At 36.5% G+C, this 20,050-nt stretch overlaps 1 protein-coding gene across 1 annotated transcript; it reads left to right on the top strand.

Annotated features, from left to right (window-relative positions):
* The first annotated feature begins 11,024 nt into the window (after positions 1-11,024).
* LOC132276676 (uncharacterized) lies at positions 11,025-19,597 on the top strand. The gene is made up of 2 exons (XM_059778228.1): positions 11,025-11,378; positions 18,907-19,597. Exons 1-2 carry the CDS (start codon positions 11,205-11,207, stop codon positions 19,270-19,272), a joined length of 540 nt encoding a protein of 179 aa, XP_059634211.1. The 5' UTR covers positions 11,025-11,204; the 3' UTR covers positions 19,273-19,597.
* Positions 19,598-20,050: the final 453 nt, after the last annotated feature.

The following is a 20,050-nucleotide window of genomic DNA, read 5'->3' as shown; positions in this document are numbered from 1 at the left end:
CAAAAATTAAACAATTTTGCATGCAATTAACGAATATGAAGGATTAGATTGTTAAATTTTGTTTTAATAATTTAATGACTGTAGCATAGACTCCAAACATTATATTATGCTGTTTTAGAGCCCAATTTGCATAATTAATGTCTTTGTGCTCATGGATTTAATAGTAGGAAAGTTTAACCGATCTTGCATACTGTTAATGGGTAGACATGATTAAATTGTTTTGTTTTATTTTAACAATTTAAAGGGTTGTAGAATGATTTTTAAATCATGTTCTGGATGCATGATAGAGTCATTTAATTATCATACTTGTTTTATGCTTACTTTGGATTATTATTGCTGAGGTATTATACTTTAATCTGCAATTACATGGATTACAGTTTTGGAATTTTAATTGTTGAGATATTATAACTCTGTTCTGCAATTACGTGGATAAAATGCTTTGGATTCTCTTTGCTAAACTATTAAATAATGTTCTAGTAATTTACAAGGATGTTAGTTTGGATTTTGGTTGATGAACTGTTTAAATTCTGTTTTATCAGCTATATGGATTACGTGGATTGTATTTGGTGTACTGTATGAGGTGTTGCATCATTTACGGATCATTTGCATGATATGCACCGGTATGGGACGGTGGCATATGGAGGGATGGATTAGACCAAAACGCTAATTCCTACCCATTCACACATACGGAATGGATTAACTAAAACAGTTAAATCCTACATGGTTTCATGTCCTGTCAACTAAAACAGTTGAACGACATATTAGATGGTTGTTTATATTTTTGTATTAGGAAGGATAGGGATTTAAATAATTAAAACATTTAAATCCTAATTTTATTTAAGTCAGATCAACTGAGTAAGTTGAGTAACTATCTGGATTAATTGTTGTTTATGGTTAAGTCAGATCGACTGAGTAAGTTGAATGACTACCTGGATTTATTGTTATTCGCAGTTAAGTCAGATCGACTGAGTAAGTTGAGTGGCTAATCGGATTAGGAGTCTTATGTCAGATCGACAAAGAATTGAATGACATACTCTGGTTTTGGACGACGGACTTATAAATATATAATTTATGGTACCGCGATATGAGCTTGAGTTTCAGGGTCGTTGGTTAGGGAGCATATATGTAGTAGGATGCGTAGCTGGCTGTGTTGGTTGAGGTATACTCTGTTAAGCTTAGGTAGTCATGCCCACTCAGGTGCATTTTGCATATTGCCTTCTAATTAGGTTGAGACCCTTATCATACTCCAGTGAGAGTCCTATAGTGTGGATATATATATATATATTTACGGACTATATAGATATAGTTGAGGCATCTAGGGTGTATCTGCGTATCGGGTCTCTGTTTGGATTGTAGTTAGGATAGAACTTGTTCGTGGGCCTGACCCACTATTATTTTTCAGGTAACGGACGGTTCCAGGTCTTAGATCTTGTTTGTGCTGAGCAGAGATGGCTACTCATTCTTCAGAAGACGTAGGAGTTTTCTTCATGATTTAGCATTGGAGTTCTTCAGTTGTGGTTTTCGGTGTTGGAGTTTTATTAGGGGTCCACCAGATGGATTCGCGAGTTGTATTAGAAGTGGAGAAATTTAATGTATCAGAATAGTTTCTTATTTATAAAAATTTATTCTGAGGTTTCAGTTTCTGGATTATCATTTTAGTTTCTTTTCAGCAATTTTATTTATTCCTGTTTATCTTAATTGTATTCTGTGTTCGTTTATTGCTAATTGGTTTGATATCCTCGGGTAATCGAGCGTGAGCCTGGCCAACCCGCATCTGGAAATCTGGGGGTATCACAGTTTTCAAGGGAAGTATATTCTACCTCCAATGCAAAGCCAAGGATCCCAAGGATTTAGATCGTCATATCAATCACATGGAAACCAATTCTCTAATTCTCATTTTCCAAATCAATCATATTCTCAAGGAAAGTCTAGGAGTCCCGCTTTTGAGGAAAAAGTTTTAACTGCTTTGGGCACTCTAGAGGTGAACACTCAATTGCTTCACTCTCATTCTCAATCCATTGCTATACTAGAAAACCAAGTAGGGCAAATAGCTAATACTTTAAATGCTACAGAGAAAGGGAAAATGCCTTTGAATGCCCCACTAAAGCAACAATGCATTGTGGAGACTCATTCCTCATCGGAAGGTCACACAATAGAGCATGTCAATTCAGTGACAACCTTAAGAAGTCGAAAGATTGTGGACAACCAAGTGGGTATGTCCAATGAAGAGAGTGAACCGGTGCAACCAAGAGTTGACACCCGTTCCGTTTCACATCCTATTCCTCCTTCATTGCATATGCATGATCATTCAAATGAGAAGGTGTTAGAAAGTAATTTGAAAAGTAAGTTCAAAATTGATTTGAAAAATGAATTCAAAAATTCTTGTGTTGAAGAAACTTCAAAGAAAACTTTTGAAAAAGATTTTGAGCCAAAAGCTCCATTTCCGGATGCCTTAAAAGGATCCATTTCCATTGACAAACAAAAGGCCAAAACAAATGAAATCATAGATGTCTTTAGGCAAGTGAAGGTTAATCTTCCACTTTTGGATGCAATTAAGCAAATTTCGGCTTATGCCAAGTTTTTAAAAGATCTTTGCACCCAAAAGAGGAAAAATAAGAGCCAAGCACCTAGGAAAGTGGTCTTGACCGAGCAAGTGAGCTCAATTTTGAAGCATAAAACTCTTCCAAAATTTAAGGACCCCGGTTCACCTACTACTTCTTGCATCATTGGTGACCATGTCATTAATCGGGCTCTTCTTGATTTGGGAGCAAGTGTTAATCTTCTTCCATACTCAGAATATGTCAAATTAGGCTTAGGAGACTTGAAACCGACGTCGGTGGTTTTGCAACTTGCCGACCGATCCATTAAAAAGCCTAGGGGTATTAATGAGGATGTCTTAATTAAAATTGATAAATTCTTCTTCCCGATCGATTTCATTGTCATTAAAACGGAACAGGTTCCAAATCCCAAAAGCCAAATTCCCGTTATCCTTGGCCGTCCTTTCTTGGCAACCGCCAATGCCAACATCAATTGTAGGACGGGGATAATGAAGATCTCATTTGGCCATATGAAGGTGAAGTTGAATATCTTCAATCCGACCCCAAATTCATTTGACAAACATGAAGAAGTAAGTGTTGTAAAAAAATGTCATGACAATGAATATGAAAGAATGGAGTCTTTGCTTGAAACCAAAACTTCAAAAAGTTCATCTTCGACCTTAAAACTAAAGAATGATGTTTCAAAAACTTGCTTTGAGAAGGCATAGAAGCCCAAAGATTACATTGACAAAGGACCAATAATCTCCTTTGAACCTAATCCAACAAGTTCTTTAGGGAACCATTTGTTGGGTAGAGTTCAAAGTACTTATCACCCCGTCAAGGAAGGGATGCACTACAAGATGTTTGATCCTAGTTAAAAGAGCCCAACGTCTTGCTAGAGACATTAAAGACTAGTAAATGCTTCGTAGGGTTTATAACCTTATTCCTCCCTCATTTCTATTTTACCTTTCATTTCTTGCGACGTCTAGATATTTGTTTTGGGTTCATATACATGACTAGGAACTTTAATTGAGGATTGCAAAGCTAAGGTTGAAAATGAGCATTTTGTGCATGTTCGATCGATCTTGAAAGAGGTTCAATCAATCGAACTTCCATACATGCATTCAATCACCTCTCTGTTTAATCGTGCGAAGGAAATCTGCATATTTCAGCTCTCTGTTCCATCGTGCAAATGTCAGTTCTGATCGATCTTAAGTTCCAAGATCGATCCAACTTCCTCTTGGATCGATCTTCAGCTCCAACACTTAGAAAATTTTGAACCCTATGAAAACAAACTCTCTGTTGCATCGTTCAAACATGTATGTAGGTTTTTGCATGTTCGATCGATCTGAGCCTCTTTAAGATCGATCTTGGATTGATCAATCTATACTCTTTGTTCACTGTTGACTTTTACTTTTACTTTGTTTTGATTAATGAATTTTAAATTCAATAAAAAAAAATAAAAAAAATTTAAAATTATTCAAAATTACAAAAATATTTTTATTTTACTTTATTTAATTTTTCAAAAATTCCAAAAATATTTCTTTCTTCTATTTTTATTTTTATTTTCTTTTCTCTTATCTCTAAAAATTCCAAAAATATTTCTTTAATTCTTAATTTTTAATTTTCAAAAATTTAAAAATTCAAAAATAGTTGTCATTTAGTAGAGGGAGATCGATCCTCAGGATTTTCAGATCGATTTAAGTTCGATCGATCTGAGTATCCTTCAGATCGATCGAACTGTTTAGGGTTTGTTTTTAAAAATAGAAGCCAAGGGTCATTAGATCGATTCACAGATCGATCTAACAACCCTTTCTTCTCCCGTAGCTGCAAGCGATCCCTCTCAGCTCCGGTGAACCCTCCAGCAACCTCCCCGAGCATCGAATCTCTCTCCCTCACCTCAGATCTCATCCCTCTCTCCTTTGATCCACTTCTCTCCCCGATTTGGTAAGTTTCACATTTTCTTTTGATTTCGAGCTTAAACTTGATGAATCCAAGCTTACCATGTTAGATCTAGGATGCCATGATGATGTTCTTGCCATTTTTAAAGTTGTCAAAGCCTTTGTTTATATGTATATATATGTGTATATAATTTTGTATATATTTTGATGTTGATTTCGATTTTGGGGGTCACAGGCCAAAGAAAATGACCAATCTTGCTGTGTTGTTGTGTAGAAGGGCCTACGAGCTTGCTCGGGAGGCCTTCGTGCCATCCACGTCACAGATCTGTGACTTTTCAAATTTCATATCACAGTTCGATCAATCGAACTTTTTTCAGATCAATCGAACTTCATAGATTTGTATCCCACCCACACTTCACACACCCTCTTTTATGATTCCATGCTATCTTATACATGCCCAATACCTGTGTTTTTCACATTAGATGCATTCCATACTTATATTGTTTAGCATGTTTCACTTAATGTCACTTATTCCTTATGACTTGTATAGATTCATGTCATTTATACTGTGTTGTCTATCTTATTTGACAAACATGTTTCTATATACTATGCTTTAATTCTTCATACCTGTACTGACTTCTTCTATAAGTGTTTTTCTTTCTATTTTGCTGGCCATGGCTAGGGTAAAGACTGTTGCCCGTAAGTACTATACACGCCGAGTGAGGCAGAAAATAGAGGAGCCAGGAGAGCCCTTTTATATTCAGGAGCAGCCTGCATCACCAGCTCCAACCCAGTCTTCATCAGACAGCAGACTACACTCTTCTACTTCTGTAGCATCGTCATCATCTCATGATGAGACTGAGCATGCCCTATCTTCTTCATCACCACCTGCAGAGCCAGGCCAAGTCAGGGACAAACCTGCTCAGAGATATTCAGACCTTTCAGTAGCTCATGAGTCGGTGTTTAACATTGACTTCTTTTCTCGGTCTGTCCTGACCCGGGCAGCATATGATGATATCGACCGTAGGGGTATTTCTGCTATTCTAGCCCCAGTTACATACCCGGTTTACCCGAGGCTTGTGCGGTTATTCTTCCAGAACCTTTGCCCTGCCCAGAGTAATCTGGCAGAGCTACGCACTACCGTAGACGGCCATTTTATCAGTATTACAGTGGAAACGCTAGCCCGATCTTCCAGATGCCCGCATGTCTGCCCTCCCGATCTTCAGTTTGACTATCCCCAGATGTGGAGGCCGTCTGACACAGACATGGTTGTGGCACTTATAAGCCACTACAGTGAGGGAGAGACATTTGCTACCAGGACCTATTTGCCCGATGATCTGTGGTTCTTTGATTCAGTCTTATACTGAAATGTGTTTATGGCTGGCCACAAGATTCAGAGGCGCAGTGACTATTTGGCTGCCCTTTATGCTTTCTATACAGGGCACTGGCTATCTATCCCAGCACTCTACTGAAGTGTCATGATGAAGCTCTACACCGACTACATCAGCATGGCAAGGCCCAAACGGGCTAAGTTCCTTCCTTTTGGCCATTTTATCACTCAAATACTCCAGGATCAGCACTACCCATTCCATCCCCAGGAGCATACTGAGTCTGGAACCTGCCGTTTCGGCCGGAAAGATTGGAATAAGAACTACAATGCTCTTATTAAGAGCCTACAGGAGGATGCCCTCATAGCTGCAGAGGAGGCAGCTAAGAATGAGGCAGCAGCAGCGGCGGCAGCAGAGGCAGACGCACTAGCAGTAGCAGACGATCCAGCAGTCGATCCGGCTGCCATACATATGGATATAGACTTGGAGCAAGAGCCTCCAGCAGAGAAGTTACTGCATCACTCTCCAGCGGGGTCGCCACTACATGTCCAGGAGCCTCGTCAGGATAAGCATCATTCTCCTGACCCAGTGGTACTTAACGCTCCAGCATTGTAATACCCCCGGGTATCACAAGCATAGACACCAGGCTTTGGAGAGCGTATCCAGGCTTTGGAGGACGTTGTTGTCTCACTTCAGTCTGATGTAGTCTCCATCCGCGCAAACACTGTCTCTATCCGAGCTGACATTCTTCCCTGCGTACGGATGTCATGGCTGCACTGCGAGACATTTCCAGAGACATACGCGGATCACGCCCTGCCCGTCTTACCTCATCTACCTAATCTCTATTCCTCTCTTTCATTATTCCATTATATCTGTGAGACATTACTGCTCTTTTGATACTGTTGTGATATTTTTGCGGCCAGTCTGTCGACCCTATTACTGTGATGTACTATGCACTGCTTTATTTTCTTATTTTATGCATGATATTTTGGATGTCATATCTTTCTATTGATATATCTGTCTGTGATTGACTCCATTATCAGGTGCATCCCAGTGACTTCAGTGAGAAAAAGTGCTGCCCAAATTTTCAGGACCACCCTTATTCCTCTCTCATTATTTCATTTGACTATCCCATTTACACTTGCATATCCACTGTGCACTGTTATTATCCTTTTTTGTTATCTGATGAGTTTTAGCCCAGTGCCATCTTTTCAGGACCACAGTTAATCCCAAGTTTGGGGGAGTTACACCACTAACTTTGGATACTTCGGTCCCGACCTTTCTTGCCTTAGTTGCACTGGTATACTCTTTCCTTTTGTTCTCTTTGCACATTGAGGACATTGTGCCATTTAAGTTTGGGGGTAATATGTGCTTTGTAGTGTTTTGTTTTTAAATTCAAATTTTGAGCATAACTTGTGTATTTGAGGGATTTGCTATGATTGGTCCATGACTAGCTATGATTTTGATCTTTTGAGGACTATATTGCTTAGAATTTAAAAATTACTCGACTTGAGAGTCCAATACTCCTTGTATGCCTTGTGGATGCCATATTGGAATAAATTTTTCGAAAGATTGATATCTTGTTTACACTTGTGGTCCACATTATCCTGATTTTGTGATTATTTTGAGATTCACTCTAGGATTCTACACTAGCACAGACGCACACTAGCATTCATTTATGGGATACATGCTTGGTTGATTATTGAATTGGTTATATCACAATTGGGCTATTAATGCATTGAAAGCTTTCATTTTGATAAAGGTGGATAACAAACCATTTTCATTGAATAGCCAGGATTCTAGCCTCATCAAGCACTGAATTTCTCGCGCCGAAAGGTGGAGGGCCCAAACTCTAGGTTAATTATTCAAAAAAAAAAAAATTTGTTATAAAAGTAATAAAAAGTGAGGACTTCTCCCAAAAGGTGAGAAGTGGGAAATGATTAGATGAAGGTTGTTTTGATTTGTAGCCTAGTTGATTTGAGCTTGTAAGTCCTTAGGGGTGTTTGAACACCTAGTGCCCTAAAGCCGTCTGGTTTGGGAGTCATTAACCTAACGCTCGACCTCATGGATCGCTAGAAAGCTTAATAGATCAACACATTGCACTATGCTTCCATCTTTGATCTTTAGGTATAAAAAAAAATTAAAAAATAAAAAGAAGAAGAAGAAGAAGAATAAGCGCACCTAGATGAATAAAGTTTTAATAAAAGGTCCATTCTTTGTCTTAATGATCGGTACTAGATTTGTGTGCTAGTTTGAGGGTAAGGATGTGATCATTTTTTTAGTTGGCTAAGATAGCAACATATTTTATGACGGTCCACTCAAAAAGGATCCTAGAGTTGTTTTGATTTGCATGATCATTTTCTTGATGTGTGGAAAACCATACTTGCTTACTTGGTGTTGAAATTTTGGGAGATTGCTTGGAAATGGTTGAAAAACTGCATACTTGAGGTGGTTTTCTCCCAATGCTTGTTTACAATATTGGTGCCTCTTTTGAAAGAATGAGCTTAACGTTTGTGAGTATCATTTCTGGAAACCCTTACGAAACTTCACTCGTCCACTATGGGTTTAAAAGGCTTGTTGCATATGCTATATGCAATCGTGTTCCCTACGAAAGCGGCGTTATCCATTTATTACTTTCTAGTTCATAGTTGTATAATTGTTCATTTCATTCCTTTACTTTCTAGTTCATTGCTAGGAACTAGCAATATTTAAGTTTGGGGGCATGATAAGCGCTGAAAAATGCGTATTTCAACCCGTTGAGCTTAGGTATTCTAGGACCTTTATCTATTTTATTTTCCCGCTTTAGATTGATTTCATGTTATTTCCGTTTTCAGGCACTTATCCCCAAAATAAACTAATTCAACCAAATAAGAGCATAATTGAAGCAATCTTGAGATGAATGGAAGAAATGAGCAGAGTGGAAGTAAAATGAAGCAAGTTGTGGAAGTTTACAATGTTCGATCGATCACAGAATTTCTTCGATCGATCTGATATAGATCGATCTCTGCACTCCAAGATAGATCTAAACTCTTTTGTCCTTATCCTAAAGATCCCACAATGTTGGATCGATCCAACATTTATCAGATCGACCGAAAAAATTCCATCTTATCCTGTTGTATCATCCCACTTACCACTTTTGTCTCTTTCCCAAAATATCTCAAATTTGTCTTTATCCAAAAAGGCTCCGCCATGAGAGGATCGATCCAGCCAAAGTTTGATAGATGTCAGCCAAGTTCGATCGATCTTAACATAGGTTCGATCGATCGAACCCTCTCGAGTGCGAATTAAATCAATTTCCAGCTCATTAAAAGTTGTCTCATAGTGCAATCATTAGAGGAGTCCTTATGTACGAGCCTAAACCATTGGGTGTGACATTTGAGCTACCTATATAAGGATTATGAACCACTTTTGCAAAAGAGATGCTTTTATGTTTTAGATACAACATTTTGATATTCTTAGAGAGGAAGAAAAGAGAAGAGGAGGCTAAAGACACATTCTTGGGAAGTTTTCCATCTACCTCAAGAAGAAGGGCAATTTCTACCACAGAGATAACCCTTGAGGGTTGGAGGACACCATCCATGAGTGGCTAGACATCCTCTTGGAGATAGAGTTAGCCCTAAGCATGCCTTCTTTACTTTGATTTATGTATTTTTTAAGGGATTTATGTTATAATACATGTTTTGACATTTTTATATATATAGATCTTGTTTATTCAATAATTTGTGTGGTTTAATTCTTCCAATTGATCATTTCATTTTATTCATATGTCTATGTATACTATAATAGATATTCATGTGTTTATCTCTAGCTCTTGTGTTGTTGATGCATGTCTATATGTGTTGATGCTATAGATCTAGAGATTGTCAAGACATAGTACTTAATAGAATGCTCTTGTGGTTTATTTGATGGTTCATACTCATTTCTTGATGGATTGTGCCTCTCCCTTAGTTTAATTAGTTTAATTTTCATGTCATTAGCTTAGATGTAATGTAGTTACTTTAGTTGTTAAATGGGAGGACAATCCATGCTTGTTGTTTGATATTCCATACTTATGAATGCAAGTAGTATATTCATCTAATCATGTGATGTGTTTGGATTGTGAGCTTAAAGAAAGGATTAATGACTTAGTTTGATATATTGTGCTATTCATTGTGTTGTTTAGACAATATATACTTAATTAATCATCCATGCTTGTTGAAACAACCACACATACTCACTATTGTTGCAACATATGTTTTCTCCCTCATTAATTATGAATTGAGTATATAGAAAGGTGATGCTTAGTGGTGACCTCTAAATCTCAAGACCTCTCTCTCTCGTTTTCTCTATCTTTTAATTACTTGTTTTATATTGAGCTTGTTTAGTTTTAATTGTAGTTTAATCAATCAAACCTACCACATTTTGATTACTCAACCTACTAACCCTAATCTTGTTTCCATAGTAACACGACCCACCAATCCCTTGGGACGATCCCTACTCACCCTAACTATATTTTTAGTTAGAGGTAGTAGTGGCTTTTATAAATTTAAAACTTGGCCACATTGCACACTCACACTCTTAGTTCATATCTTTGCAAACTTGCTCCCGTACACCACCATTAGCCCAAGCCAGGCTGAACACAAAAAATCATTTGTCCAAACTCGTAAAAATTTGGGCTAGAGTCGAGTAAATTCGAGTTGAATCCGTCCGAGTTGCAGCCCTGTTTTTAATGACATCATTACCATGTGAATATTAAAATAACTATTCAAATACATATACATACATGTTTCATAATTACTAAATATATTCAAAATTCGTATTGTGTCCATGGGAGTGTTGGAGTCCATTAGGATAAATTAGTGCCTGCGTTTTTTGCTAAAGGAAAAAAAATGTATTCATAATTTAAATTTAATTTTTATTTTATATCAAACAGCTTCTCAAATATAAGTCCACTTTCATGGAACATAACCATCATTTTTTTTTATAAATTTAAAAATATAAACCATAGTACATATTTTCGATAAATTCAAAAAACAATTGTCCATCATATTTTTTTATAAGAAAAAATTAATCATAATAAATGTATAACATAGGAAAAAATATATATAGATACAAAAAAGTACAGTAATTTTATGTTGTTGCTGTATCTATATGTTAATTCTTTTAGGAATTTATTGTAATATAGTTATATATCAATATTAAATATTATGGACATTACATTAAAACGACGTCGTACTACCTTTCCCTGCACAATCCAGACCAGAGGGAATGAAATGATTAATACTTGGATTCAAGAAAGGAGGGGGGTTCTTGCAGAAATTGCTAGAAACATCCAGGTCTAAACACACACACGCTCTCTCTCTCTCTCTGTCTCTCTCTCTATACTTTTCATTATTTCAATTCAATAATTTCATGTACTTGACAAGAAGGGAAAAGAAGAACAAAACCTAGGCGGTGAAATGCCAGACGATGCCATGGACAGTACGGACACCGATATGATGGAGTCGGAGACGCCGCCGACGATGACTTCGAACTCCGGCCAAGGCGACGGCGGTGGCGGCGACGTCAGAGGGTTACTCTCAATGGCTCGCCAACTCATCGACCAGGGAAAGCCTTCTCAGGCTCTCCAAGCGGTAATTTCCTCTCTATAATCTGTCTGGCTCTCTCTTAATTCTTGTGTTTTTTTCCCTCATTTCTTGAAACATTTTGGATGTTTCTTGGCGAGTTCTTGGTTTAGATGCACTTAATTCTTGTTCGCTTTTGTTGTTTTTCATTTTCTCTTCTACAATTTACTTGCACAAGTTGTTCTGATTTTGTATATCAATATGATTATTTCTAAACGTGGATGAATAGTTACATCACTTGTTTTCACGCTGGATGGTGTATATTTGACACGAGAAGGCTTTTGGATTCAAATTTATAATTTTGATAGAAATTCTCTTTTGGTTCAGCTTAGAAATTATGCTGTTGTTTAGATTTTTCTTCTTAGGCTGAATCACATTAATATGTTTGGTGGTTTTCCAGTAAATCAATCCATCAATTACCGAACTCAACCAGATATAGTCTCTTCCCAATTGTTTAGGATTGGTTACTTGAATTTCTTCCTGCCATTCTGTTGTGAAGAGCAGGATTGCAGTAGAAGTACCTAGGAATGGTGGGACGGGTAAGACCAGATTACACTCCGCTGGTCAGTTCCGCTTTAAATATTCAATCTTGTGGGCATAGCAATACCAGGATATGGTATAAGAGGTGGTCCATCCAAAATAAAATGTACTAGAAAGGCCCAAATTAGGCAGCATTAAGTCTCCTTATCATGGTTAAAAAGTTTGCTCACAAGGTTTACATGGAATACAATATAGTGTGCAACGTATTGATATGAACAAGTGTATTTTAAAGAAGAAAGGCCACTAAACGCATTGCATAGAACCATGTTTGTGGATTATGTATGAATTAAATACGAAAAAAGCATTTGAAAATAGACCTCATTAAGTCTGAAGACGTGGCTAGGAAAATTCTGCTCTAGGAGAGGCTTCTTATGCGGTCAAATTGGAGGAAACGACACATAAAGTGCCAATGTTATCTCCCTAAAAACTACATAGGCATAACTGACAGAGGCATTAAAGAGATAAATCATCACTATTGAGCTTCATTGCACTGTTACTGGGAAGTTGGATGCATTTGTTAGCTGTATTGAACTCATTAATAATGGATGTTGAAATAGATTTAGTCATTTTAATTCTATATTATTGGGCCTCAGAATCTCATTGCTGTTGGATAAATCCTAATTTTTGTCTTCTCTTAGGCTTCGTTTGGATAACTAGGAGAGAAAAGAAAAGAAATGATAACATTAATTAGGAGTGAAAAGAAAAGAAAAGAAAAGAAAACAAAGGATGGCAATAATCTCTATTCATGTTTGGACAAATTATGAAAGAAAAGAAAGGAAATTATAGTATTTTTGCTTGGAAAAGGTAGAGGAGAGAAAAGAAAAAAAAAAGAAAGGATAACAATTAAATTACTATTATACCCTTTTGTATTTATCTAGCAATAACCTATCAAATGACTTGTTTTTTCAAAGTCTACCTTTCTTAGAAGTCAACAGCAAAGCCCGTTGGGGAGGATCTGACAACTTCATTGTTGTAATTTCACGACAAAGTGGGTAGAGAGTAATTCACATGGTGAGTACAATTTATGATGTAAAGGACAAATATAAAAGAAGAATATGATGCTCCTAGCATTTACAATTAACTTTCCCCTTCAAAAACCCTTGATTCCTCACATGAATTTCTAGATAACCCAAATGGTGAATTGATGATTTAAACAGAATCCTCAAATAATTTTTATTTTTTTTTGATAAGTAAACAGAATCCTCAAATAATCAATGAATGCAAATCAATCATATTCTCATTTTTGGGAGGATAGCACATGAGGGATTTGAAGGGATGGGTATTCCTACAAATCTCTCCCAATCCTTTCTCTTCTCTCCATAAAAACAATCCAAGCACGAACCTCCCTATCCTTTCTTTTATTTTCTTTCCAAATCCCTTCAAATCATTCCATTTAAACAAAGCCTTAATCTTTCGCTATTGAAAGGTAGATTTGCGTTCTGTGCGATAATTGACCAATGCAGTTGTATATATGGGCATTGCTTTGAATAAACACTTTTAACTTGGGGGATTTCCTTAAAGGACTAAACCATGTAATTGGGTAGACTCCTGCGTGTGAAAGATGTACGCAATAGATACAATGAAGGAATTTTTCCTAAAGAGTCTGCAAAACATCTTAGATGGAAGAATAATGTAGTCGCCAGTCACAGTTAGGAATAAGGGCAGGGATTTAGAAAGTACTTCATTTTTTGCATAAGTGATATACCCATCAAAAGGAAAATGAAATCCTTAACAAGCTGAATGACTGGGGGACATAGTTGTTAAAGGCTCAAGGGGAACTAAGGCACCAAAGGTCTTTTGGAGCCTAAGCGCGAGGCCGGAACATAAGGCGCAAGCCTGATGAAGAAAGGCATAATCCATATAAATTATAAGTATATAAAGAATAAATTAACTTTGCAACTTGTCATTATCAAAATAAGAAATTTTTTCAACATATCAATTCAATAAATTAGCTAAATCAACATACATATATCTTTCTACTTGCTTATGAATTCAACAAAATCAATGTACAATCAGAACAGTTCAAGATATGCGACACAAATCATAAAAAAAAAACTTTTAAAATGGGATTTTTGATATATCAACTAAGAGGATGAAGTAAATTAATGCGCGTAAATCATTTCATATGCAACTTTGCAACTTGGACTATCATAAAAAAAACTTTAAAAATGGGATTTTTGATATATCAACTAAGAGGATCAAGTAAATTAATGCTCGTAAATCATTTCATATGCATATCAGTTAACAAATTAAATGTGATTATAAATATAAAACAATTAAAAACCTTTAAACATATATTATCATAAATATTCAGAATCAAGCACTAAATGCAATTAATGTAAGTAGTGACCCATAAATTTATGGGTTTTTCAAATATTTCATATAGTTGAACTATATGATCTGTTAAATATGATATGATATAGAGCATTCTAATTTAGTATTCATTAGATAAATAATAATAATAATAATAATAATAATAATATGAATATATCATTAAAAAGTAAAAGGCGTTCTTTTTTTTTCTTTTTTTTTTTTTTTAGCTTGGAACCTCTGAAAAAGTGTGAGCTTGAGAGCTTTATGCGAGTCTAATTGAATGGGCATGCTTGTACTAGGTTGAGACGCTCAGCGCACTAACTGAGCCTTGAGTGTAGGCGCGACTTTAACTACTATGCTAGGGGATTTTGAGATATGCAATACAATCATCATTTCTAATGAGTTAGTAAAAGGTGGAGGGGGAGGAATGGACCGAAGGACCACCTTGCTACGAGTCCGCTTGAAACAAGATAATTGAGTTTACATGGTGCAGTAATGTAGGTAAGGTCAGGCTTCTTTAACCATACCTTCCAAATCTAAGTTACATGGATCTGGCCTTTGGGTGCGGTTGCTGGGCATGGTGGTGTTTTAAAGTGTCAGATCCTTTTAATGCCTAAAATTTTGGATACAAGAATACTGCAAAATTGTTGAAATATAAAATATGGTTCTGCTACCTAATAAAAGTATGAAGAAGGGCAAAACTGAGTACAATATATATATATATTTAAGTAAGAAACTTTACAAGTATCTTAATGAAGTTATGAAATTATAGAAAATTGAATAGTAAAGTAATTTCTGAATAAACTGAAAACGAAGAAAAAAGAGGAAAAAAAAAAGGGGTCCATGTGCAAGATTGGAATAATATGTTTTTTTAGGGTTTGTAGACTTCAAGTTCTTTGCACAGCTACGCCTTGGTGAAGAAAAACTGTACATAACAATTGGTGATGACATTTTCCTCAAAAGCACATAATTCTAGCATTGTTTTCTAGTTCTGGTGACTATGAACCTCGAGAAAGGGTGAGTGAATTTACCTTTCCATCCATCTTCTTCCTTTTCTTTCTCTCTTCTGCCTTCCTCCCTTCCTTTTATTCCTTTTCCTCCTCCTTTTTCTTTATGAGAGACAACTGTCAGTTTGATTATAACAGTTGTGTTCACATCCATGTTCCATAACTCTGTCTATGTTTTGTTGTGTTGGCACAGATGCTTCATTATAAAGAGGAGAGTACATGTAACATAACTCATAATGTCATCAAGATCCAAGGTTATCTAGTTCAATTGTGCTTTGAAAGAAAAGGATTAATTTTTTTGTAAAATGGCATTTGGGTTTAAGGGTTTTTTTATGATGGAGTTGTGGTCAACTTTGGAAGACTGGAATTGGCTTATGGATTTTTATTAAGCCATGATCGTTTATGGGAATGATTGTTTACGAGTTTTAATCATGGTTCAGGTTACTTGTAACAACATTACTTGGGGTGAAGTAACTTTAAGCTTTATTTCGAATGCTGTAAACCAAGTGTTTGAGAGTCTATGTATCTGATATTCAAATACTTAGTCCGCATTTTCTGTCTCTTCCTTCAGGCTTTATTTTGAATTCTGTAACACATGGTTTGAAACCTCTTGCTGGATATTGCAAAATAATGATTTTTTTATAAAAGAAGAAGAAGAAGAAGAAGAAGAAGAAAAAAAAAACAGATTTGCCATTTTACTACCTTAATCCAAAAATTTTGGACCCTCCAAAATACGTGACTGTTGAATTCTCTACCTTGGCTTAATAGTTTTAGTAAGAAGAAGGTGATTTTATATTTTTCAAGTTGAAGTTATTCCAGCAAACATTAAATCATACATAGTACCATAGAATCTGTTGAGATGAGTTCAGACTATTCTAATAACGGGGGAAGCATTTAGGAAAATAAATAAATAAATAACGAGGGAAGCATGATGAGAAAGCTTTGGAATTGTAACCTAGAATTCTATAAGTCACCAACTTATGCCCACTGTTTTGTTGAACACGCACATGATTACCATCATTTTTAGACCTCAGCTGCTCTCCATGAGAATTCTTATTTCAAATGCCATTCTTTAAAGGCTTCATGCACTCTTAGATTGCTTGGAGGTTCTAATACTATTTGCACTAGGGGTGGCAAATGGGCGTGTTAGTTGCGGGTCGTAAATGGGAGGTCAACCCACATCCAACCTGAGTTTTTTTTTTCTCCCCACACAAATGGCTTGCTTTTTGAGCAATCGGGTCAATTTGTACCCGACTCAATCATCAGGATTCATATCGACTTGGAACCAACCACAAAATTATGCCCCAGTTTTAAACCACCCTTGCACCATTTATCATCTAAGATTTGAAGGCTGTGTTGGGTGACGATGAAGTACACCTTTTGATCTAGGATTTTCCCAATAAATAAAAAAAGCTAGGGTTTGTATTCATAAGTTCAAAAGATCAAAGAATAGAGAAAAAGCAAGGAAAGAGAGAGAGTCACAATTATTTGGGTGACAGCTAGGGATGTGTTGCAAGTGTATGTTAGGAAGACCTTTAAAAAAAGAGAGATATTTGGGCGGTACCCACTCTCAACACGCTAATTACACCGTTCTATGTCAACTGACCCGTTTAGTTAAATTACTCACCCAAAACTCATTAATTAGTGGGTGGGTTGAAGTAGAATATTCTGCCCTAATTTGCACTCTTAAGTTTGGATCATATTGATCTTTTAGTCTTCAGTCATTTGAAATTCTATAAAGTGGAGGGGGCAATGGATTGCAGGAAGATCAAACTTGAGAAATGAGAGTGATGGCTGGTTCCATTGGAAATATTTTCATTTTTACCAGTCTCATAGTTACATCCCTGCTTAAATTTTAGCAAGCCTTTGAAATTAAGCTCTGTTTAGCAACATATTCTACAGCTATGTGCTTAGCCCCAACCCTTTATATGAAAATGCTGAGCTAGTTGAGCCAGAAGAGTGGCACCTGGCCGGAAGGAACCTTAATACCCATTCCATTTAGCCTTTTTATTTGGTGAACTAAAGAAAGAAATTGTATAGAATCATGAGGAGGGCCTTATGATGTTATCACACTAATCCTTCCTTCCAAATGCAAAAGGCTTTTAATTGTGGACACCATTGATAAATGGAACGGTCATTAGGATTGGCGGATGAGAAAATGTCAACCTCCTGTTGCCTTAAGAATACTGCCAATTATACCCATGACCTAAACTTTGTGGAGAAGCTTGGTTGGGATATTCACTTTGATCTCCAAATGGATAAAGACGTGGCACCCTTTTGGTTGACACTTGCACAAGTAAAATAGGTGTAATAAATTCAATTCAGAAAAAGTTTGTCACTTGTATTCAAGATCTCCATGGGATTGAGACTGAACGAAGTTGCTCACTTTCCAATTTAGTTTCATGAAATTGGTCTTGCACATCTTGCTATTGCAATAGCTTGGGACGATCCTTTGTGTCTATGAGTCTTTTAAGCTCATAATCGATGCAATTTAGGTTGTATTTAGTGATCTTTTATGTTTTAAACTCTCTTGAAGCATGCAGTTCTTCACTTGAATTAGCCTTTATGACATTTTCGTAATCTTGGATAACTGCTAAGCTAAAGCTTTCAGGTTCTAGAACCTGGACATGTGAAGTACTAAAGCCAATTTAACCTGTTAGTTAAAATATATATATATATATATATATATATATATATATATATATATATATATTATTTTTATAAGTCGATAAAAAAAACTTGTTAAACCATTAGCCTTCTTCAGGATGGCTGTCCAATTTAAACTCTTAGGATTTGGATCTTGCGAAAGGATAGAATATGTCTAACAAAACTAGATTAAGGTTTCATAATGCACTCACTCATAGCTCCAAAATCTATAAGTTGGACAAGGACCAAGTCGGTCAGAACTTTAAAACTTTGACCATTCTAAAATTATCAAAGACCACACACGAGGATCCAATAACGTCATTAAGCAATTTGAGTCATGGGCCACCACTGGTGAAATTACCAAAACATCCTTGGGGTCATAAAGGTCCATAATAATAAATAAAAAAAATTATATCAGCAGAATCTTAACCTTTATCTAGATCAAAACTTGATTAGCTGATATCCTTTGAGCAGACTTCGAACAGACTTCCAATTTGCGTTTGTACTAGTTAGCAACTTCGCATGCATTTATCTCTTTTCAGCATGTACATTGTCTACTCTTCTATCAACTTTACTCCATTTGTCCCAAATAAGTGTTCCTCTTTCTTTTTCAGAATATCCCCAAATAAGCTCCTTTCTAAGAGTCAATATACTAAAATTCAATTTTCTTAAATTATCCTGGGGTTTGAAAACTTTTCCAAGTTAACAGTCTAAAGGGGCAAATCCAGTGCATGAGGCTTCCGCCATTGTGGGTTCTGGGGAAGGTTAGTTGTATGCAGCCTTACCTCCTTATGCATTAAATGCGTGTTGTTTAAAAAGTTGGGATCCTTGTAAGGAACACTTATCTTGGGATGGAGGTAGTATTTATAGTGGCAGATTATAATGAATATGTTTAGGTATGTTGAGAGGTGGTGATTGTCAAGGTGCTTCTAGTAAATAGAGTACAGTTGCAGTTTCATTAAGTTAGAATACATAAGATGGTCTCCTTAGAGCATTGCTGCCTCTGAGTACTTAACCAGTCTTGTCAATAGGTGGTGATGGCAATGAGAACCCAAGGTGGAGACGGGGCTGTGTCTCAAGTCCTGAACCGTGCACAGGAACTATACAGAAACAGACTGCAAGCAAGTGCTGCTGCTGATCAGTTGGCGTCTTTGTTTGCTGAGTGCGCAATTGCTGAAGCCCTTCCTTTGCAGACCGAACCATCTCAACCGAACACAGAGAACCTACCTATGGAGCCTGATGCACATGGAACTTCTATACTGAGTGAGACTGGCAGGAAGCAAATCATGATGGATGCATTTTCAGACGGAAGCAGCTTCATCTGTTTGCAGTGTGGTGGTCTCGTTAGTAACCATCGCAAAGACGAGCACTATGCATATTGGTGTTGCAAAATCTGACTGTGGTGTGATGCAGATATATGCGAGTCCTCAAGTGCATGATTGACATAATGTGTCTATAAACCATACCAGTATTCTCAACTGCCTACTTGCTCTTGATTCTGGGTCTTTTTACCAGTCATGTATTGCATACTTGGTCTTTGACAGGCCATTTGAGTGGCTGATATAGGATTTGAACCTCATGCATTTGATGAAGTCAATGGAGTAATTTGCGAAGATGTCTTCCCCTGTAAGAGTCTTATAAACATTGTACCTTTTTAGTCATTACAATTGTTACAGTATAAGAATATGAGCAATAATGTGAAGTGTTCTTTATGTTTTCGAATCTGGTATTATTATTATTACTTTAATTTTTACTACAAAATTGGTATTTTAAGATGTACGATTGCGGCCGGTTTTTTCTTATATATTTATTGAGGCTCCTTCACCTGTGGGGGCAACTATCAAGCAGGGAATCTTGTCTGAGTTCCTTTCACGGGAGAAACATGTCCATTATGCTCTGGCATGTCTTTATTTTATCACTTAGATTTGATGATGTGCCGTTCTTTGAGTGGTAGCAACCTAGCTAAACACCGATTCAATGTCACAAATGTCAAGTCATGGTGTGATGAATGATCTTCATGACCAAAACTGCTTATGCTATGTCCAAAACTGCTTATGCTATGTTTGGGAACACCAAATCGGTGCCTTTGATTTGGAGTTGGAGAAAATTAAGTTCAAATTTTTGTTGAAATGTGTGGTGTTTAAAGCTCAAGAAGATGTAGGTATGTTGATTAAG

The sequence above is a fragment of the Cornus florida genome, unplaced genomic scaffold, assembly GCF_030987335.1.
Source record: "Cornus florida cultivar Cherokee Brave unplaced genomic scaffold, ASM3098733v1 CherokeeBrave_3.0.0_Hap2_Chr10, whole genome shotgun sequence".
In the NCBI taxonomy this organism is placed as follows: Eukaryota; Viridiplantae; Streptophyta; class Magnoliopsida; order Cornales; family Cornaceae; genus Cornus; species Cornus florida.
The sequence above is the reverse complement of the archived record's forward strand: the minus strand, read 5'-3'. Positions and strand labels throughout refer to the sequence as shown.